General features: G+C 37.9%; 1 protein-coding gene across 1 annotated transcript in view; it reads left to right on the top strand.

Annotated features, from left to right (window-relative positions):
* The first annotated feature begins 804 nt into the window (after window positions 1–804).
* rapgef6 (Rap guanine nucleotide exchange factor (GEF) 6) overlaps window positions 805–23,674 on the top strand; it is a 149,887-nt gene continuing 127,017 nt past the window's right edge. Inside the window, exon 1 of the mRNA XM_007572570.2 lies at window positions 805–1,297. Within this exon, the coding sequence (XP_007572632.1) occupies window positions 1,223–1,297 (75 nt within the window). The 5' untranslated portion in view covers window positions 805–1,222. The remainder of the gene's footprint in view (window positions 1,298–23,674) is intronic.

The following is a 23,674-nucleotide window of genomic DNA, read 5'->3' as shown; positions in this document are numbered from 1 at the left end:
TTCATCAATATAACTGTGTTACACTTAATCTGTAATTTTGAAACCACTATTATAGTAGCAATCTGATTTTAAAACTTTTAATGTTTATTTTGTCTTTCCTTATAAAACACTTAACAGCAACATTGAGAGTTGCTTACAAGAAACATTTAGGTTTCCATATATTTATATTTATTTCAAAGTGGTTTTTAAAAACAAGAAAACAATAAGTAGGACAAGAGACAACGTGTGCTTACATAACCAAGAACAAAATAATTAGCTTACCACTACTTTTGTATTTCAAACGGAGTCGGTATTGAACACTTATTTAATCTTAAATTTAATGAAATCACGTACCGGCTCAGTATTTAACTTAGGACATAAAATATTAAGTGATGTATTTTTTGTAGAAGTAGTGAACTGAGAATTGAAATTACAATAATAAATGGAAGTTATTTTAATCCTAGGCTAAATGTAATTCAGCCAAACTAACCAGGAATACGCTGAGAGTTTGCTGCCTTCTATGACATTCCACAAACTGTGTATTTTCCAGTTTTTGTGCTGACATCTGTGTTAGAAATGTAAGCTAGTTAGGGACAAGTTTTAAACACATTGTCGAGGGCTGTATTTATTTCCACTAACAAATGCATAATGGCAATAAAACCAGCTATGAAGTGTGGAATTTAACTGTAGGGTTTTATAAGATCCAAGATTTTAGAAGACGAAACTCAAATCGGGCTCTGAATGTTCTACAGTCACCCGAATGTTTATTTTCCGACCACCGTGAACGCAGCACCACTAACAGATGTCGTCAACTCTTGGCTCTGCTGGAGGAGGGATCAAGAAAAAAAAATTAAAAAAAAAATCTGAACTCCTGGATATGACTGACGCTGGCTTCCGAAGTGGAGTTTACTTTTTTACCCAAAATGTGCCGAAAACGAGCGAACAGGTCACACTCACGTTAGTTCCTGTCACACTTTAATGGCGTTTACTAGTTTTCGTACGCGTGGGGACAGCGAGTTTGCTGAAAGTGAAGTTTTTTTTCTTCTCTTCAGGAGAAGAAGGAGTTCCCGGTCGGTTCGTTTGGATTAAACTCCATCCACGCTAGGCTGGACGACCACGATATCCATGAGGATGTGATTTATTTTTTGTTCGGTTCGGCTAAGGAGCAGCCAGGAGGCAAGAAGTGATATCATAAAGGAGTAAAGAAATAAGACAAAACCTGAAGAAGGTTTGAACCGAAGTTATGAAAATGACCGGAGCCATGGAAACTTCTTTTAAACTGGCTTTAAAGAAGCCGCCCCCCTTCCGGACTGCAGAGGTAAATAAAACCATCCTATCTTCTGGTTTTTTTTTGGGGAAAAATTAGCAATTCCTTGCTAAAGTTAGTTAAAATGACATATATTATCCCCGCTTTAGAGGGGGAAACCCTTCCTTATTTCTGCTTTCTGTGGTTTCACTGAACCGAGTCAATAATGAGTTTCTTGTGGCTTAAATTACCCGTTTAATTAGAACTTATCACCAGAATCACATGCTAATAGGTGAGGGGACTACACACGGTACACTATGCAGAACCATGAAAGTGTAAAACAGAAAGCATGGAAACGGTGCGTGTAGCTGCTTTCTGACACATTTTGAGTTGTTTATAGTTGAAATTCGGTGCAGAAATGGCAAAAGGAAAAAGGCATGTGACCAGAGAATAAGAAGGTCCAATCTAAATTCATTTTCTGTAAAACAATTCATCTTTGAAATTGTATCTTTTTTTTAAAAAAAAGTTCATATTAATTAATAAAGTTACTATTATTTATGTTGCCATAAAATTATTGACATTTCATCTATTTCAGTACCTCAGTATGCTAAGTAAAATACATGATTTAACTTTTTCAAGCCTTTTTTTTAGTTAATCATGATTATTTTCCACTTGTATTGAATGAAAGCTTGATATTTAATTTCAGGATATTTCACCATAACACTAAAAACCTTTTTTAACACAGATATGTAGGCTCCATTAAAATATGTTTAGTACTTTCTTAAAGGTTGTTATTTTCAAACATAACACGATAAATTGTCTCTGAAGTTATTGCAATAAATGATAATATTGTTGTTTTGATACCATTTCAGGTAATATAATGTAATGACATAATGATGCAAGAACACATTCTCAAAGATCAATAATGTTTACATCTAAAACCGGGACTAGAAGATATTTCAAATATTCAAAATAAACAAACAAAACACCAACAAAACAATAATTATAGTGTCTTTGTAAACAACATTTTCCTTCAAAAATGGTCTAGTTGAGATTAAACTTGTCACAATAATCAATAAATGAATTAATTGCATGATAAATTAAAACAAATTCAATAATTTACATTTCCATGATTTACCGTTTTTGTCTTTTCAATTTTTCTACCAAAAACTGGATGATTAAACAAAACTTCCTTGTAAACAAAAGGACAGTTTTGTTTACAGAGACTTCATAATTCATTTTATTTGGCGTTTCTGTTTATTTATTTTGGATATTTAAATGTCTTCCAGTTCCAGTGGTAAATGTTCATTAGAATTTATGCAATTAAACTATTTAAAAATGGTTCCAAAACAACAACATTATCATTTATCAAAATAATAAGCTTTGGGACATTTTATGGTCCAGAGAAAAGTATTGCTTGTTGTGGTATTTGTACAGATGAAGGACATATTCCATGTTTAAATTAGCAGAACTGACTTTTGTTCAGGACTGTTTTAGAGGATTTGGTTGTTTGGGAAAATCCGTCTTTATTACACGTCTGCCTTGTTGAAGCCCAATCTGACGTCACAGCTTCTCCTCTCAGGCTCTTGCATTACCCTCAGGATGTATTTTGTGTAAACCCTAAGCAAGGGTGACGCCAGTAAAATGTGCTCATTTCTTCGTTCCCATCCTCCTCTTCGTCGTCGTCCTCCTCCTCCTCCCTTTCATGAAGCTGGGGAAACACAGCTGGCCTGTCAGTTCTTTGGTTACGCTCCCTGCCCCAAAAATAGCTCCCGCTGTACTCCCATCCATGTTCAACTGCTGGCAGCCGTTTTGGGCGCGCACTTTTTCAGTCGACTACCAGAAGAAGAAAAAACGTTCAAAAGGAAAACCGTTTCTGAAAAGCTCTCCTTGTCTGATGTTTGTTTGTGGGTGTACGGGTCGGCGAAAGGCTCCTTCAGCACCTTTACAGAGAGGCTTTTGTGCAAATCATAACAGCCATGTTTTGTTCACAAATATGAGACACAGAGTTGAAGATTGTAGACCACAAATTAGAGCCTAGAGGGCCACATCTATGTGGCTCTAAATTACATCAATAAGTTCCTCCAGTTTTTCACAAATCCTCAAAATTCACACAAAATCAACAAATCTCTACATTTTTTCTGATTCTACTGCAATTTTTTTTCTCAAAATTGGTCAAAAACATTGCGTTCAATTGGCTGCTGGCTCAGTGATCGATATGGCGAGTGATAAAAAGTCAGAGCAACTATTGGTGAAATTTGGCCAAAATGTCCAGATCTTTTGTAACAAAGTCATTCATTCCTAAAATAGCCACTTCACTCAGTGACAGCACCCACACTGAGGAGTGTTGTTATCAGATCAACCTGATTTCACTCAGTTTGGTGGATTTATTGATCAGATAAAGATTGACTGATCACCACTTTGCACCGGTAAAACTGGAACTGGAAATCCTCTACTAGTGGATTTCTTGCTGTTTGTTTGGTTCACTCTCGCAAAAAAACAAAAACAAAAAACATAAACATTTAACTTGGGTCTGCATAATGTAACATATTGCTATTACTGTATCTCTGTGTGCATTACTGATTGGGCAAATAACTGTGGGGAAAGCAATGTGTGTTACCTCTTAAAATAATGTTGGATGAAGTTTTACTGCATCCAAGAAAGTATTGATCACAGAGGGAAGTGAAGGCATTGTAGTGCAAAATGCACTCCAGGTCTATTTTATAATACAATATTAATGATTTGCATGATCTGTTTTCCTGGAAAAGTCCAGTATTGTTCTTATTTTCTCCTGTTTTTGTTTGTGAACTGACGTACCAACCGCTGTGCAGTTTGGTACGTCAGAGGATATTTGTAAAGAGCTTGAAGTAGAAGCTAAAAAATACTTTTTTCTAAAGTTTCTATGTGCATTATATCAACTTGACAGACTGTTATTTTATATTTTACTCAGATTTATCAAAATTTCTCTTCAGTAATTTTGTTATAATTGGCAGCTGACGAGTACAAAAAGACTAAGGTGTGTTACCATGAACTATGTTCTCTTGAAGCAAACTCTAAAATGTTTATGGACTCATAAAGTTCTGCTGGAGGTCAAGTGTGCAGGATGTGAACTGGTGGAAAACGACACGGAAAGCCAAACTGGAATGGACATGTTGACAAGCCTTACATTTTATTTGGCAGAAGATACTTGAGATGGATGGGATAAACGTAGAGCTACATCAGCTTTATGTTGACAGGAAGAAAATTGAAGCTCTGACAGAAAATATGAAACATGGAAGAGGGTTGGGTTTATTTTTGGGTTTCTTTGCTGCATTTGAAAGCATCCTGCAGGGAAACATAAAGCTGATTGTTGGAAAGCTCAACCAGACGGTCGTCGTCTTTCCTCCATCAGGATAATGATTCAGTTCAGATCCAGACTCTAGAATTATTGACTTTTTATGAACTGTTGAAACAATGCACAATTTAATAGTTCAAACACCAAATATATCTTAATATTCATGGGTAGTTAATATCTCCTTCCTCGGATCTTCAGCCCATCAGCGCCAATGAAAAGAAATGGTGCTCCAGGATTGGCTGTTTTGCAAATGGCATGTGTAACATTTTATTCGTATTTTAGATGTACATCAGTATACAGAATATTTAGAATGTCTTCCAGTTTTCCAGAATTAAAATTTATTGATCTTTTATTATGTGTTCCTCCATTATTATGCAGTTACTATTATACTACCTGAAAAAATCTCAAATAATCAGTACTATCATTTGTACCAATAAGTTCCAGCAGAATTTGTTATTGTGACATTACTAGTTGTATTTCTTTGGGAAAAATTGGAAAGAAAACTGAAAATAGGCATAACTTAATTAAAATAAAGAGCATTTAAAATAATACTAGTCACGTCTTTGTTCCCGATTGGACCCAACTCAGAGCGGTTGGTTCTGCACCATGTGGCGCTTTTGGAAACTTTGTGCTGCAGGAAGGTGAGTCTGTCTCCCGCGCAGATGTTGAGCTTGGCGGGAAACCTCAGCCTGCCCTCATTTAGTGCTTCGTCAACTTTTCCCCGTCTCACCCAGCCCTTCGCTCCCTGCCCACCGTCCCCGTTGCCGTCCAGACGGCGTGGTGGTAACGGACGACAAATCTTGCCGGGGTGATTTACGGCGGTTTTGGCTGCGCCCAGCTGAGATTGGACTTTATGGGAATTCCAGCCATCTTGAAGCCGCAGGCTCTCCAGGGAAAGTGCGAGTGAAGGAGAGAGAGAGACTCTTAAGTGGCGACTTGCTGTTTTCGGAGCCAGAAGAAGAAGTGGACCAGTGTGATTATCTGCAGCGGCCAAAAACCGCATGCTGGCTTATCAGCAAATAACGAGATGCTCAAAGATGTTAGAGGGCGATGTTTGTTTGTCTGGTCTGTTTTTAGGAAAAACGTGCACACCTCTATGTGGAGAGGCGAAGAAAATACTAACAGGCCAATGAAAAACCCAATGGAGCGACTCCACTTTACAGTAAAAACCAACGACTCTTAATAAGTGTTTGAAAAATTTAGCTGGATGATAAATTATCCCAAAAGTTATTGTGATAAACACTTTCCTAAATATCAATAAACTAAATTCTAATGGACATGTAACCCTGGAACTGGAAGACATTTTAAATATCCAAAATAAATAAACAACAGACAAATCAGTGAATTATGAAGTCTCTAAAAAAAATTAGAGCTAGTTGAGACAAAAACAGACTGATGAGCAGTTTTTGGTAGAAAGAGAGAAAACATAAATAAATACATGATTCAAATAGAAATTATTGAGCTCGTTTTAATTCATCACCTGATTAATTTATATATTATCTTATTGTGACACAATAAGATGTATTATCTTATTATAACAGGCCTGTTTGAGCATCACTTTGATTTTAAAGGAATAAACTAACCAAAATATTTAAATTTACATGTGGATTATAGTTTATATCTATATCAGTTTATATCACTCAAACCTTATAATGTGATAAAAGTGGCTTTTATTACTGCAACTGAAATCCACTAAAATAATTTAATTTTTCTAAGCTCGGCTGTTATTAAGCAACTTAACCTTTAGTTGGTCACATTAATTGTCTGGTTTGTCTGTTTTTCTTGTTACCAACTTGTAAAAATGATTAACTATAACAGCAGATTGGTCATTAGTTTTCTTACACTTGATGAAACTTTTTAAATTATAACATAGAAGATAAACTCAGATTTTAAAAGAAGACATAACTGTTTTAAATCTTCATAACTCTCAATTTCAGTTGCTATTTTTTAAAATTCACGTCTCAAGTTTAGATTTTCCAAAATACAGACACAAAAAGACTTCAGAGTTTTTATTAACATATGTTTATGTTAATAACAAAATATTTCTGGCATTTAAATACTTCAGACACGTACATTTTCTGTTGAAATATTAAACTGCAGCAACATGATTAGATGATTAAACATATAAATAGCAAAACCAGAACATTATTAGTGAAGAAACACGTTAACACCTGGTTATTCTTTCGGCATCGTTTTTGTCTTTATTTAATCTGTAAATAGGAATTATTAAATGAAGATGATATTAAATGAAGCTGCACCATTTCACCGTTTAAATGAAACCTGAAGGGAATTATTTCCTCCAGTTGGGTTCATACTAAAAACATTATCACATGTTTGATTTTGCATATTTGGAAAACAATAGTTGTTCATGTTGTTGATGCAATTTCTCACCAACGTTTGTAAAAACCTGAAAACTTAGCAGAGTAGTGAGTAGTTTTTTTTTCAGGTTTAGTGTAATTTACCCCAGTGCACAGCTTTGATCCTGTGTTAAACAGCAGTAAGACTCATTTCCTTTCCTTGGGTTGAGCTGAACTGTCCTTTCTGGTCTGAGGCATTCCTTCCAGTTGTTGACCTCTTGAGTCAGAGGAAGCGGCTCTAAAAGGCACCAAAATCCCGTTTCATTTGTGTTTCCAACTGAATTATGCAGACAAGAGGATCACATTTTATGTACAGCTCATTTTGTCGTCTGCTTTCTTTACATTTTACTTTGATTTATGCCTAACTGGGTTTAATGTGGCTCAGGGCATTTTCTGTAGAGAGTAGCAGCTGTACCTCTGCTGTGATTTATTAGTGACGAGAGCGACTGTAGGTGTTTGAATACAAGAAGCCAGTGGGAGAAAAGTGCCTCCCACTAGCAGTTATGAAACTGGTATCTTCGTTTGTAGTTGTATTAGTCACGCAGGCTTTCCAGCTAATTTCCTTTAAACTTTGGTGGCTGCAGTGGCTTGTTGTTGTTGACTTTGTGGTTAACGTCACTGCTGCTCTTTTAGCAGAAGAGCTGAACCTGCCGGTGTTTGTGGTGGTAAACCTGGAGGCATACAGAAAGCTGTTGCTGCTAACTAATAAGATAATCTATCAACCAGGAAGTTGTTTGTCCATCAGAAGTGGTGCATTTCCAGTACTTGGTGTTACCTAAAGCTGCCAGTAATTAGGCTATAAAAGTAATTTATTTTTGATTTAAAAAAGGAAAGTCTTCCTTTTAAAATGTAAGCAAACATGCATGTTCAAGCACAGTCAAGAAAAAACCAGTTAGTAGACCAGAAACACCAGACTCAGCCCCCCAGGCTGCTCTCCTGAACTTGTTTTAGGTTACAGTTCACTCTACATTTAGGGCAGTTAGTGACACACAAACTAATCTTTCACTATTAAAAAAGGCTCAATAATGGTGCAGATAGAGGAGAGCAATGCATTAGAAGTCTGGAAAAGTCTTAAAATATGTTTTAAATTCTGGATACATTTGGGAAAAGATAGACATCACAGAAAACATTTTAAATATTCCTTGTTCCATTGTTTAAGTTATAATCCTTACTACCTTTACTCACAAGTCTTGAAGTCAAAGTCCCCCATTTGTGGGCTTTGAAAATGAGAAAACATTGTTTCATTTCCAAACACTAATACTCATTTTCAGTTTTCTTACTTTTCTTACAGAATCTCTTTTCTATAGTATAAAAAATTAACCTGTAACAATAATAGCTAAATTTTTAAGGTAACCGGGACAAAAAGATAGTAAATTATATTCAGTTTAATAATGAAGCAGTTGGCTCACAAAGACACTTATAGAAAGTGTCTATTTTATCCAGTTTTTAGTTCATGTATTCATCTACTGTTAATTTAATGGATGAACTCTCACTTTGTCCAGCCTTTTATAGCTTTTGTGTCCATGTTGGCGATGGGATTTGGCTCCTTCATCATACATAAAACACAGCTATGTGACAGCTATGCACAAGAACATTGATCCGCCAAAAAACGATAAAAACCCAGACATTATCATCAACCAATAAAATCTCCCTAGAATAAACTTAAAAACTGGATTATCCTGCTAGTACTTGGCGCTTAGCAACAACTCACAGGCGCAACATAATCAATCACCTGCCTGGAACACATATAATAAAACCTTATTTAAGGAAGCTTCGAGGCAGATAATCAAGGTACTCGAATCGTTCAAGGAATCGTTACAGTTCAAACATCAAAACTTCAGCCGCCGCATCGTTGATCTTTGTCCTGTTTTCTGACATTCATGAAATTAAGTTTGTGATTGTTGCTGCATGATTGCTGCTCACTCGCAGCATGTGAGAGCGTTGTGGTTGACGGTTTGAGAGATGTAAGTTAGTTTCCCATGTGGTGGTGTTATAATTGGCAGTGTGAAGGTTGTTCCCAACAGCTGTTCAAGTGACGATACAGACGAATTACCCAACGGTGGCTTTTCATAAAAATAGACAATCTTAAGGTTTGGAGGAGCAACAAATGTAGGACGTTTTATATGAAAGTAAAAAGTTTGTTTTTAGTTTCTCACCTGGTTGGAGCCCCAGTGGTTTCAACATATGTTGATGTGAAACTGAACTGGTGACACATCCTGTCACAGTGGCATACTGTTAACCTCATGACATTGCTGGGAACAGACAAAAACATCGACTATGGTTCATGTTGTGGGGGAAGTATACAGCTTCATCTCTGCAAAGGGATAGAAAAAGTCCAAAGACACAAAATAGAAATGATGCATCATACAAAACCTGCAAGAGAGACTTGTAACTATTGGTGCACAAAACCAGATCAGAAGCTGAAAAAAGGTTGTGCGGTTGAGATGAATGGTTTCATAATGAAGCAAGCTGTCGTAAAAATCCTTCCACCCAATAAAGCAAATGGTTGCTGCACGGGAAAATGAGTCGGCAACAAGTTGCTGCTTTTCCAGAGCTGATTCAGAGCAACACGGATGACGTGCTTGAAAACTCGAAGGTTGAGAACACGAGGGTGTGTTTTTACAGAAACCTGTGGTAATATGTAACCTGACCCTGGAAGTGTAGTAGGAGTAAGACGTCATATTTCCTGATGAATTTGTGTTGCAGTAAAATCACGATATTATGCATACCCCCACTTACCCACACAAACAATCCAATTAGTTGAAGATCATAAAAACGCAGGTTAATATTCAGTCTTTCTGTCGTCGTTTTTTTATCCATAAGGTTGATGGAAATTGCAAAATTTGAAAGAGTTTCCTCAAAAGAAAAAAAATTTTAAGGCTTGTTTGTGGTAGTTTTTGACTTTTCAGAAAAAATTGAATGTGCAGATTGTCAGACGGAAACATAATGAGTTCTGACGTAGCAAACTTTACCATCCACCGATGAACTCTCTCTGTTTCTCTGAGATGTGTGGTCCATGCTAGTTTGAAAAGTAATTGTACTTCATGATTTAACATCACACATTTGGCTTATTTGTGGACTAGTTTATGGTTCAAGGCGATAGTCAGTTACTTATGGGTAGGATCTGAACTTGGTATCATAAAATCAAAACCTTGACTTGAGCAGCATGCGTGACAGCAGTTAAAAAAATGAGCAAATAATTAACCAGACCGAAGCCATGATGTCCTTCCTTCAACTTCTGTGGCTTAGGCCCAACAAAAGTCGGAGTAGTTTGGACAGAAACTGATTTCCAGTTTTCTTCAAAGTCTATTGATTAAAGAAAAGTCAATTGTTCAAAACTATAAACGGTTTTAAACACTTCTTAACTCATTTGTGTGAACTTGGGTGTAATTCAAATCCATCAAACATTGATCATAAAACATTATGAATCCATCAAAAAGTTAATTACTTACAAGTTTATTTACGCAGTAAAGCATATTTTCTTACCCTGTATTTCACCTGTTGGCCATGAATAAGAGGAAATTGCCCAACAGATTGGTTCTTCATTGGTCAATGTACTTTACAGTGGAGTCAGAAAAATGAGTCATTTTAAGGGGAATAGCAGCCAGACGAGCATCTGGTTCTGCGTTTGATTATTTTCATATACACAGCATGAGTGTTTTTAATTTTAGCTCTTGTGTACAGTTGCTGCCAACATGCGCTGCAGATGTTAATAAAAAGCACATCTGTATGTTGTGCCAGCACATTTCTCAGTGTCTGAGCCAAAGCAGCAGATAGCTACAAACATCATCAGGTTGAGGCTTATTCTCTAAAGCATGATGTAAATGTAGCGCAACTGAACGCACCCACGCTGAAAACATGCACAGATACGCCAGAAAAAACATCAACAAAGAAAAGCGTGTCGAAAACTGGGAGCAAAAGACATCAGAGTCTGAAATTAATGGGAACAATAAAGTGTGTGTGTAAGAGGGAAAGCCTGTGAAGGTAGTGTGTTTGTGTTTGACTCAGGGAGTAAACGTAGCCTTCTCCTGACCCGGCACTCTGAAAGCTTCACTCTGTGATCCAATAAAGATCCTTCCTGTCTCGAGGAACGGGGCTGGAGAGGCTGAAGGTCTGGGGAGGTTTGGGGAGTTTGTTCTTGGTCATTTCTGCTAAATCAGAGTTGAGCGCTTCATAGATCTGTGCGCCATTTTCTCCCTATTATTGCAGTCAATTTAAGCCTTTAAGTAATGCGTAGAAATCAGCACCAATGCATAGCAATAACATCGTAAGAACCTTAAAGGGTTTACATTATTCAAAAAGTCATATTTTGCATGTTTTTGTACTTCCATTTTGGTTTCTGCTTCTTCTAAAAATGTCAGTTTTTCGGTAATTTGTTAAGGATTTTGGTGTATGGAAAACGAGCCCTTTCAAAAACATCCAGAATGTAACATAACCGCCCGTCACCTACCAACCTAATCAGTCAGCTGGTTTTCCCGCTGCATGCGCTGTACAATGGCTGCTGGAAAAGACAAGTGATTTGTCACTTGTGCAGGAGGCTCCACTTCTACTTTTCAAAGATGTACGGTTGTGTAATTGACAGGTTAACTTTCTAGAATCTGATACAAACATAAGCGCTTCCAGCTGAACCTGCAGTCATATTTGGTTCCATAAAACATACACGCCTGGTCAATTCAGATTTTTTTTCTTAATCAGGTTTAATTTTCCTTCTGTCATCACAAATATCCTCTACTTCATAATGATCCATCAGGTAAAATCCCACTGAAACAGACGGTTGCAATGTGAAAAAGATCAATGTCTACTTTTGCAAGATTTCTACAACGTCACGAACATAATGAGTACAAGGTGAAGTTCAGACCTCCTGTTGAAACCTGTTTTCTAGTCCCTCATTTACAGCTGAGCTCTGTTTCCGCTGGGCTTTGTTGAAGGTAAACACATGAGCCTTTCCTGTGGGTACAGCGGGCCGGCCAGGCTTCCCGGCTGCACGCATATTTGCCCTGTGCATGGATCTGCAGCTGGTGTTGTATGTCACTCCTGCTGTGCGTGCGTGCGTTTGTGCGTGCGTGTGTGTTTTATTATGAGGTGGAAACTGCATTCCTGTCATGGCAGCAGGTGAGGACCGTGCGTGCGTTTGTGCGTGCGTGTGTGTTTTATTATGAGGTGGAAACTGCATTCCTGTCATGGCAGCAGGTGAGGACAGGCAGATGATATTAGCTCTGACCTGTTTGCTTCAACAGGAATAAGGATGAGGGCTGCTGAGAAATGTTTGGATTATTTTTATTGCAAACTAACTGGTGTCAATAAGTTTGTGCCAAACAAACCCTTTTTTCTGCAAAGGCCCTAATCCACGCTTGTTTGCTCTATTAAAAGAAAGACATCTAGTTTTGAATTGTTTTTTGGCTTGACTGAAGAAATGCATTTTCAGAAATAAGAACAGGATTTGGGTAAATTATTTTCAAAACGCTTGCTGTGTTTAGCCAAATTTAATAAAGAATAAAAGATGATTTGGGTTTCTGTATAAAGTTGGTTTTACCTTTTGTTAAAACTTGGATGTACTTTACATTTTCCTTTGTTGGAAAATTATGCTGGTAATAATTTTACCCAGATGGAGACCCAAAGTCTCCAGACCCAAAGTCTCCATCTGCATCTGCAGGCCAAATTTGTAGTCCAGTCCAAGGGCCACAAATGGCTCCTGAACCGCACTTTGGACACCTCTGGCTTAAAGCTTTTGTTACAAGGGATGACCATTTTCAGCAGTTAGTAGTGTGAACATACAAAAATGCAGACAAATCAACAAAAGCAGATAAAAACGAAGTTGCTGTATCAACTCCCAGAGATTCAGCGTTTAAAATGTTTTCATATTTTGGATGCAGATAGTTTTCACTGAGCAAAAAACGCAGGAAGTTGTTAGAGGAGTTAAACTTATGAATGACTTCACTGTCAAGTCTTTTGAGCCACTCTCTCTTAGCTCCTGGTTTTGCTTCGAGGGACTGGTTTGGTTAGATTTGGCGCTTCTTTTTTTTTTTTTGCAGCGTAGGTAGTTGTGTGTACGAACCGGTCGCTGCCGTGTTCCTATCCAGACGGTTTTATGAGCTTGTTTGCATAACGTGTCTGGAATGTGTGTCAGAAAAGGGAAACAGCAGATCCTTCCAGCCAAGTGTTTGTGTTTGAATATGTTGCAGAGATTTTGTTTGGATAGTGTCGAGGCCTGTTTTCCATGCTGGTATTCTTTATGACAGAGTTTGAAAACAAATCTGGTATCTTGAATCTGTTAGCAGCTCATATATTGAATATTTTGGATATACTTTCCTGATAAGAAAACCACATGACCTCCATATTTAAAGACCTAATAAAGTGATCTTTATTGCTCCAGTCCCCTGGCTTTTCAAAGACTTTCAACACAATCTGGCTCAGATGTCTCAGATGTTGTTTATTTACTGGACATGCTGCTTTTGTCTGCTGGTCACATAATCCCGGTTTTCCATAATCCGCTTTCTGTAACTTGGTATTAAGCAGTGATTGTAGTGTTTTTGTTTTAACCTGACAAAAAATCAGGTAATTAAACCACTGTATTTGCTAAGATTTTGTCGCTCTCATCACATCCAAAGCAAATGAAAAAGGCGGTTTACATTAGGCAGTGCTTCCTTTTCACTGACAGATTTGGGTTTTTTGTTGTTGTTTTTCGCCTTCTGATTTTCTTGCCAATGAAATAAATCTGGCTCTCCGTGTGTGGCGCTTTCAGTGGAGCACGGGCCACATATTGGTTGAGCTTTTCTTTCCAGTAAATCCCTCTGAAACTGGACCGTAGTCAACAACAAGAGCATTCCTTCCAGTAGCCAGGCAGCACCGATTCACAGAGGGACAGAACCGGTGAAAACGAGCTCCTCCACGTCAGCTTGTTTACTTCTGGAAGACTGAAATATCAGGAATATCTCCCAGTCGTCTAAGTGTCTGTCTGTCTGTCGTGTTTGTTAAAATGGATTGAGTAAATGTTCATTCAAACTGAATGTGATTCAGTCTGGATTCAAAGTTCTTCTTTTTTCCTGCTGCCTTTAATCTTCTTCATGGACTTTTTGGAAACAGTCTTGTAGCTGTTGGCAAACGGTTTCGGTAGAAGGCTTTTGAAAAGAAAGGCCTTTTACCTGCTGCACACCTGCTGCACACCTGCTGCACATCTGCTGCACATCTGCTGCACATCTGCTGCACACCTGCTGCACACCTGCTGCACACCTGCTGCACATCTGCTGCACACCTGCTGCACATCTGCTGCACACCTGCTGCACACCTGCTGCACACCTGCTGCACACCTGCTGCACACCTGCTGCACACCTGCTGCACATCTCTTCAGCTCTACAGGCCTGGAAAAGCCACAGTGTCGTTTCGTTCACTTTACTTACTATTATTACCGATATTTGTAACTTTTGTTTTTACTCTCATCCACAGTGTAAAAACTCTGATCCAAATTTGTCTTCAATTAAAACAAAAACTACAAATAATTTATCAAACACGAACAGTTTGTAGAGCTCCCCGTCTTCTGAGGACAGGAAGATTATTTCCCGCCCACCTGCCTCAGAGAGCATCGACTCTCTCATTACGTCCGTCTGACTCTGACTGGATGCCAGCTGTTCCCATTCAGCACGGTTCGCTCTGAACGCTGACAGGAGCGGCGTTGTGGGAGGCCTCTTGTTCAGCAGATCCCATTGTGGAAACACTGAGTCACTGTCCACAGCAGAACCCAAACCGCACGCCGCTGACGACCTCTGCTCTCATCTAACAGCGCTGATCTCAGAACGATGCTTCATTTAGTCACACATTTACAGCCAATTAACTTTCTATGACAGGGCTTTTATTTTTGGGATTACAGCTACAGGTCTGTAGCGATAAACTGGCCCAGAAATTATTGTGATAAACGATTTATTGTGATAAACGATAATATTGTAACTTTGAGACCATTTTCAATAATAATAATAGGTTATTAATGCAATCACACCCATTCTATCTCTAAAAAACAATTAAAACATTTTCTTCCTAAAGGTGTTGAAATATAAATAACATTGGTAAATATTGGTTATCGGCCGTCACAGCAATACTAATATTGGATATCAATATCGGCCAAATTTCTGTATCGGTTCATCCCTGCACCTGTCGTGATAATAAATTTTACATTATAGTTTTGAGACCATTTTCATAAATCAATAAATCAAAGTTTAGAAATTTCAGCAAAAGGTATTTCAAAGTGATTTACATCATAAAAATACAAAGTCACAGGATGCAGAAGTGTCATCATTTGTCAAGTTGCACTGTTACACATCAGATTGTTGATTAATGTTTCATTTATGATGCTTCTAAAGCAGCTCTGAGCAGGCGGGATTTGGTCTAGATGTAAAGGAAGTCAGTGTTTCAGCTGTTTTGCAGTTTTCTAGAAGTTTTTTCCAGATTTGTGGTGTTTGGACTCAGAATTATTTTATTGAGGCGCAGATGTCCAGACACTCATTTTAATTGATCTATTGCTTATTTTGACAACATGTTTTCACATTTTAGTGTATTTTTTTCGTCTTTTAGTTTTTTGTCTTGCCTGCCACATGATGAACTCCTCAGAGATTTGCTGATGTTTTTGAAAGTGGAGCCGACTTTCAGTTTGATTGTTGATGTGCTTTAGGTGAAAACAGGCAGCATGTTGCATTGACTTGGACGGACAACATTCCTGTCTTAGAGACAAATACCATTTCTCCTTCTGGGAATGAAGTCGGACCACATTTTGTTCTCATGAAAAATCACCTTTAGAAAGTTGTTTTTGTTTCACCTCTAAAAATAACTAATAAGAAAGAAGTCAAAACAATCAGATCTGTGTTTGTTCGCCGTTTTTCAACACTTTTGTCATTTCTTTAGGCTTGCAGTGCATCTACTTTATGCAACTTATTAATAACAGCAAGAGAAACTTAAATTGCATTAATATTATATTCAGATGTCCTGAAGGGAGCAGATATTTCAGTAGGTTAGGGAAACAAAAAATACTGAGAGCGATGAGACTGAGGTTGTGTATTTGAATTATACTTTTTCTTTTCCTTGTAAAGTGAGTCGACTTTTATTATGAATTGGTGCTATGTAAATGAAGTGAATTGAGTTTAGAAATATTGTATTTACATAAAAGTCTAACTCAAAACTTATATTAAGATCTAATTGTTTTTTTTTAAATCCAAATATAACTAGTTTTTTTATTTTTATTTATTTTTTGGCCCATATTAAAAAAAGTTTTGACACCCCTGCAGGATCTATTATTAATAAAGTCTCTGCATAGAGACATATGTTATTATTCTGTTTCATTCATTTTAACTGGTTGTTTTAAAACCAAATACAACCTTAAAAAAGACAATTATGAAATAAAGTCAGTTTTTATTAAATAAAGTCAGTTTTTATTAAATAAAATCAGTTTTTATTAAATAAATCAGTTTTTATTTCATTGTCTGTTTTTCAGGGGAGGGAATCTGTTTTTCAAAGCGTGGGAAAGTTTTAAGTTCAAAGTCAGAGAAAGTGTTTCCCTCCGCCTCTGTGGGCGAATCACTGAGTCACTGACCGAGTTACAGACGGACTCTGTGTTGTGTGTGTGTACACATCAGAGCCATTCACCGCCAGGCTGTGTGTGTTTGGTGTGTCATGACATGGCAGCGTAAAGTTTGAATAAATTTGAATGGAAAATCTAGCACACTGTCGAGCTGAATCCCACTTGAAACCCTTCAGAGTATATTTGAATTCTGGCACACGCCACACATTCATGTGCTGTTTGTAATTATCCTCCTCAGACCAGAATGTTTTTAGTGAGATTAAAATAAGTTTTTGTAGTGCAAAAATCAACCAAAACACAACATCATTTCTTTTTTGTTTAAATATGTTGATGATGGATCAGAAACAGAGCTGCCTGTCAGAGCTGGTTCTCTCACAGCGTAAACTGAATGCTTTAATTTGCCTGCAGTGGAGATCTGGAGCAGTTAGCTTTCATGCTTCTTCATGTTTTCTGTTTGTGTTCTTGTCTAAACTTCCCTGTCCTCCCCCTCGTGGGCTGCAGAGCAGCTCAGTGTTGTGTTTTGTGTCCAACCTGCTGCTGTGAACAGACCTCAAACATCTCTGGCTGCTGCGCCGGCCATCACAAAATCCAGCAGCAACGGAGAAGACGTTTAATTTTTCACTTTTTGCATTCATTGACAAACATGTTTTTTTTTCATTTTCTGGAGCTTAAAGGGGCAGTATTGTGTGTTTTCCAGACATTTTATAGGATATTCAAATAACCATGATAACTGCAGTTCATATAGAAATGTTATATTAAATATAATTTTCTTTGTAATTTAATGACTTGGGCTTCTGTCTCTTTAAAAACTCCTGCTCTTTCTGAAACAACATGGCTCCTTTATTAACCCTTTAGCAACGTTTTCACCAGTGTTGCTCTTAGAAGTAGCCCCTGTAATGAGCTCTGCAGCTCCACCAGGTGTTTGCTAATTGCTGTTGGCTAGTCTGAAGGAGCTGAGAGGGGCAGAACTGATCTGAGAGGCAGAAACTTTGAAACTGCAGGTCTGAGGAGGAGCTGTGCCCCGAAGGCGGAGCTAAGTCCAGCCTGGCGTTTTTCACAGCTGAATGGTTGCCATGTTTGTGATGAGGGAATAACATTATAGAATGATGGGAAGCTAAAAAAAGTTGATTTTACATGATTCCCCTTTTAAGCAACGTTCCCTGCTGCCATATTTCATGTGAAGCAAAAACAACTTGAGGCGGGAAAAAAATCAGATAAAACCAGCCGACTTAAGGAGCCCTCCTATGTGCCGGATTCATGTCTGCAGAAAGAGCTGGAGCTTGGGCTTCATATAGCATCAGAGTTTCCATTTCTGTGTGGCGGCGTTTTTGTGCGCATGTGTGTGGATATTTGGTTTGGCTGGTGAAAACATGGCAGCTGGTGTTGTGCTTTCTGAGCACGGCTCGCTCCTCACCCTCTTTGTGTGCAAGTTCAGTGGTCATAAGCTGTTCTAATGAGACCTACAAACGCCAGTGCAGCGGTCCAAATGCAAACCTTTTTGATGCAAACCTCTTTTCTACCATTATGTAAGAAATTCCTTGAGTTCTACCTGCTTGGCTGGTGGCTTCACAGTCACGTATAGGGCTGTTGTAAACGAATATTTTAGTAATCGAGGTACTCGAATCATTCGAGGAATCGTTTCAGCCCTAGTCACGTACATGAAGTTTTTTCTCCTTTCTGTCCTGACTTGCTCTCCTTCCTCCTCTCCACCGCCAGCGCCACAACTGTCGTCACTGGGCCTTTTATGAACCCAGCTCCAAAGTTTTTATGGTGTGGGAAATCTCTGGGGCTTTCTCTTTACACAATCTGTTTTTGGTGTTTCTGCTTGGCAAACGTCAACTACTGCCGGCTCATGCTTGATTCGTGTTTGTTTAATTCTGAACAAACCTTTGAAGATTTCAGTGCGTGCTTACTGAATTGGATTTGCTGCTTGGAAAAAAGGCTGTTTTCCAGTAGAGAAGAGGATGAGGAAGCCTAATTGCTCCAAGTCTAAGATGCTGACAGTGACGAGGTTTTACAGCGCAGGGAAGCAACAAAGCAAGAAATTCTCAGTGGGTTTGTTTGCACAACGATCATGTCAGGAGTTTGACTGTAATTGGATCAAAACTAACCTGTTTGTTGTTAAACTTAGAGCTTTGGGAAGACAAATGTAACATTTGGCCTCATAATTGTTATTGTGAGCGTTGTTCTGTTGTCATGCTTTGAAGTTTTGGTAAAATTTGGAAGTTCAGTTATTGAACCAGCAACAGTGAAGAAAGAAAAACTAACAAATGAACATTTTTAAACTTTGAACCCCAAGAAAAATGATCTGGCAAAAGAAATGTCCTCCAAAATATAACAGATGATCTCCTTTTCTTACCTAAAGCTATTGCATTAAGGTCAAGTTTCAGTTTATGGATTTGTTCTAAGTTTATTATTTGACTTAAATTCAGATGTCACGATTACTTCCACGTCTATAAAATCAAGCTCCTAGACTTGCAAATCATTTCTAATTGTTGTTTTAATTTATCATGCAATTAATTGATTTATTAATTATTGTGCAGCAGCTCTACTTCAACTTATACTTTTACTCAAGTAAAAGTAAAACAGTATTTGGTAGAAAGTGTCCAAATACTGAGTAACTGATCAAATGATCAATCATTTAATATTTAAAATCCAGAAATTTACTGAAGTAAAAGTAGAGATGCTTCATAATAAAATGACTCAAGTAAAAGTAAAAAGGACAATGTAGTAAAAATACTCCTAAAAGTACCTTTTTACAAAAACGTTACTCAAGTAAATGTAACTGACCACAGGTTCTGGTTCGGCACCAGTAAACCGGTTCCCTCTCTGAGTGCTTTAAGGTTGAGAAGGCGTCAGATTAGCATCTGAAATACCAAATATTTGTTTGAGTCGCTGTCAATCCGATGTTATGATGTTTCTGCAGAATGTGTTACTCATGCCTAAAGAAGCTCTGGTAGCCAAAGCTGTGATTAGTCATAGAAAAGCAGGTTTATCTCAAAACCTTTCTGCTTTTGTGCCTTTCCCTATCAGAAGCCAGTACAGTCAGTCAGACTTTGAAACAAATAAAGGAGCATTTAAGAGGAACACTGCAAAATCATTACCGAGTAACATCAGTCTAGTTTCTAGTGTAAATATTCGCGCACACTTGAATAAAGCAAAACTAACTTACAAGTAACCTTTCAGTAAGAAACTGGAGTTCAAGTCAATAATTCCCTAATATTGGTGAAAAAGGTCCAGGTCCATTGGCCGATTGTTTCAAAAATAGACCTGTTCCGTTACCTAGCAACCCCAGGTAAGCCCAGCCCGTTACCTAGCAACCCCAGGTAAGCCCAGCCCGTTACCTAGCAACCAGTTCTAGGTCCATTGACAGATCATTTCATTTATAAGACAATGATGCGTTTTCTTTAAAATTAAAGAATTATTTACTCAAATCAGGCTCCTAAAAGTTGCTTGTTTTTTGTTGTTGTTTTTGCAGTGAAAATAGAAAAATCACTTACGCTAAAGAAATCATACTTTTTAATTACTCTGTGTTCATGTAACACCTGCCTGTTCCCAAGCCATCAGGATTTTATTCAGTAATCATATCAGTCATTCTAGCCTTTATTCTGGTCTGTCATGTTTAGTTTTTGTTGGTTTTCTTGAGCTGATCTTCCTGTCTATATGCCTTTAACTTGCTCACTTCAGCTGCGGCTCTAAGTGCTGCTTCCACCCACCAGTACGCTCAGATTTATGGCGCATTAGTGAGCACTCAGGCCTCTTTTGTTACCCACCTGCAGACAAGCTTTCATTTCTGTTTACTGTCTCTGTAAGCTGCAGAAACCGAAATGAGATACTTTCAGTTCTCACATTCCAGGTAGAAACGAAAACACCAGCTCTTCTGTTGTCTTATGTAGAAACTTTTATGTTGTCCTTCAATTTAGCCTTTTTTCTTACGTGGAAGTCACTTTGATTGTTCAGTAATGACCCTACATTAGTACTATGTTGATAAAATCAGCCGCTTTAGTACACTGAGGCATCTTAGTGGCTGCTTTTACGCCGTATCCTAACTTGGTGTTGACACAGACTCTTGGGAACCTGGCGGTCAATTTGATCTGGAAGTTATGAAGGCAGGATGTCAGCCAAGCTGTTTGTTCTTGCAGCTTGAAAGTCGGCGGTTGTTGTTGACGGACACGGCAGGCACACTGTGGCTGTGAGCGGCTGGCTCATGTACGGACCGTGGAGCTGGGAACAGGACCGGGTCATTCCTCAAAAGAGAACATTTGTTTTCCCAACACAGCAAAAGGAAAACCTATTGTGTTACAAACATGGAGTAACTGAGGAGCTTACATCAAGCTTTTAGAGACATGGATCAAAATCAGCAGCTAAAACACACTCACAGGCCAAAACAGCTTTAATGTGAACTTTTGTCCTGCTCAACAAGAAACAAAGCATGAAATATTTCATTTAGACAAATAAAAAGGTTTTTTATAGGAGATGAATGTGCAGTGGTGTCCACACTTTTTGGCATGATGGCTAAAAATGTCACGTTGAAAGAACAAAAATTAATTCAACTTGACATCGTTAAAAACTGTTAATTTTATTTTTACCTACTAAGTGTAAACTGTAGATTTAAAACAAAAAATGGTCATTCAGGTTTGGCAGCGACAAAAACTGAAACAATTTCAAAACAATTTTTTATCTTATCTTACATTTTTTTCATGTTTTTTTCAGCAACAAGAACAGAATATGACTTACTTTTGCTTTATTTTAAGGTGTGTCCAAAATTGCATTTTAGTCAAAGGATCTGAATGTTTTAGGCCCTGACTAATAATAAATACATTTAAAAGCAAAAAACAACAACCACTTAAAAATTTAAATTGATTGAAGAAAACTGAAAAAATGTAGTTTGTTCTCAGCAAATAAAACATGATTTAGGTCACTGTTTATTTATATATCAAATTGATCCTAATTCTCATCCTAATTGAAATGAAAGTTTACATCTGCATTGACCACAAATGGCCCTCGGACCGCACTTTGGACCTCCCTGCTTTAGATTTATTCTGCTTTCTTCTTAAATTTGTTTTCATCTGGTAAAAATCAGCATATGGGAGCGAAAGCTTGACAGTGAGTCTCTGCTGCATGTCATAACATCAATATCCTGTCAGATTTAGAGGAACTTGTGGTGGATAAATAAAGATTCAAACTTCTGCATGTCAGGCTGCACATGCAGCGTCTGGGGGTTGAATTCTTGCCTCCTCCAGTAGGTGGCAGCAGCACAATGTGAGACCGACACAGCAGGAATGTAATGATCATTTCTCTGCATTGATATTATTTCTGATTATTATGGGTTATTTGCCCGTTCTGTTATTTAGTTATTTGCTCAGTTTGGACTTCAGTTGTTCATCTAGAGACTTTTAAAGCACGTTTACCTTTTATTTTTTGGCTTTTGAATTTTTATTGTACCCCATTTATAGTGTTTATATTATCCATTTAGTTTAAAAGTCTTTACTTCTGATATAATATTACTCTTATTATTCTTACTGTTATAAAGGTCATAAAAATAAAGTTTACTTTGATATATTCCCACTGTAATAATGTAATGTGTCTGTCTGCAGTTATGATCGGATGCAGGGAAAATGTTCTGGTTTCAGTCGACTTTTATAAATGATGTGGAGCTTCATAAAAGCCCAGGGAACTCAGCCACATTTTCATCCTTTCTTATGCTATATATAGTAATAATTAGATTGTTTATATTGATTTACTCTGTATTTTCACATCATTGTGTACACATTGTGTTTGCAGACAGCCAGGCCTAATAGATTTGTAGAAAACATTTGAGCTGAAATAACTGTCTTGTTTTTCAACCTGGCGTCTGTGTAAATGTTTATTTGTGAACGTTGAGTCATAACCACTGCGTACTGTAAGTATTGATGGCTGTTCTCATGTTACCCTCCTTTCCTGGGGCAAACACTCAGATACCCCATCCTCTGATCATGACCTGCTTTAGGCGATCAATGCCTGCAACGGGGACAGTTGGTGTCCCTGGTGTCTCCAGTTGTAATCATTCTAACAGAGGCTGTGATGCCCATCCTGTCCAGAGTTGGATAATCCTCTTGCCTCTGGGTAATATTTTGGGTGTCATCACTGACCTGGCTGCAGTAAACATCATGCATAGAGCGTTATTTTATTTTATTTAACCTTTATTTCGCCACAGAAATCCAATTGAGATAAATAAAATCTAGTTTGCAAGAGAATCCTTGCAGAACATTCACGGCAAAAACAGAAAAAGTTAATTACCGTATTTTCTGGAGTATAAGGCTCACTTAAAATCCTTGAGTTTTATCAAAAGGCGACGGTGCGCCTTATATATTCTTCTGGAGTAAAACAGCGCCCTCTAGGTTAGATCGTTCCTCAGGTAAAACATCTACAGACGGTAAGAAGAACCTTAAAAACATTCAGAGACAACAACCCCACCAGGTTCTGCAACAGAAAACTGAAAAGGTTTCTTTCAAAGTTCAGTTCGGACACAGCGAAGAGAGAATCTGCTGGTGGACTTTCTCTTTATAAAAACCAACAAATCTGAAGGAAGAAGTCCTAGACTGGCCCTTCAAATAAAAATACACCAATGATGGAGTCTAATGGTGGCCAACGCCACCATTAGACTCCGTGAAAACTTTTAAACGCGTTATAAATCTTAAAACAATAATGACATATCAGAGAAGTATCCATGCTTCAACCAGTCACTTTGTGTCCTCAAAACATAAACAGGACCTGAAATAAAATGCCAATCAGAACTTTTGGTAAAACGTGATGTTTATTTTTTAATCAGGCGACGTATTAGAATACCTAACAAGCTGTGTGAGCCGGCCCGCTCCGCCCTCCGCCTCAGGGCGCTCTGCAGCTCCACAGGACTGCTTACTGCAGCACATTGTTGAGCTCACTAACCCAGTTTACACAGATTTAAAGTCAATATGCTTTCGCTTTCTCGCTGCTCTGATCTCTGCTCACGTCTCTCTGCCTTTCTGTCAGTAACAGGAAGGAGGTTTTAAAAATCAGAGTGGGCCAATCACAGTAAACAAAACATGATGAAGTGAAACAAACTCAGTAATTTTCATTTGCTTGAAAACTGAACCAAAGCTGGTCTTCAGTTTGGCGTTTTGGTTTCAACCAGCCCTTTTTTGAAGAACAATTTTGCCTACAGAGACTTTATAATT

Source organism: Poecilia formosa, unplaced genomic scaffold, assembly GCF_000485575.1.
Source record: "Poecilia formosa unplaced genomic scaffold, Poecilia_formosa-5.1.2 Scaffold304, whole genome shotgun sequence".
NCBI classification, from domain to species: Eukaryota; Metazoa; Chordata; class Actinopteri; order Cyprinodontiformes; family Poeciliidae; genus Poecilia; species Poecilia formosa.
The sequence above is the reverse complement of the archived record's forward strand: the minus strand, read 5'-3'. Positions and strand labels throughout refer to the sequence as shown.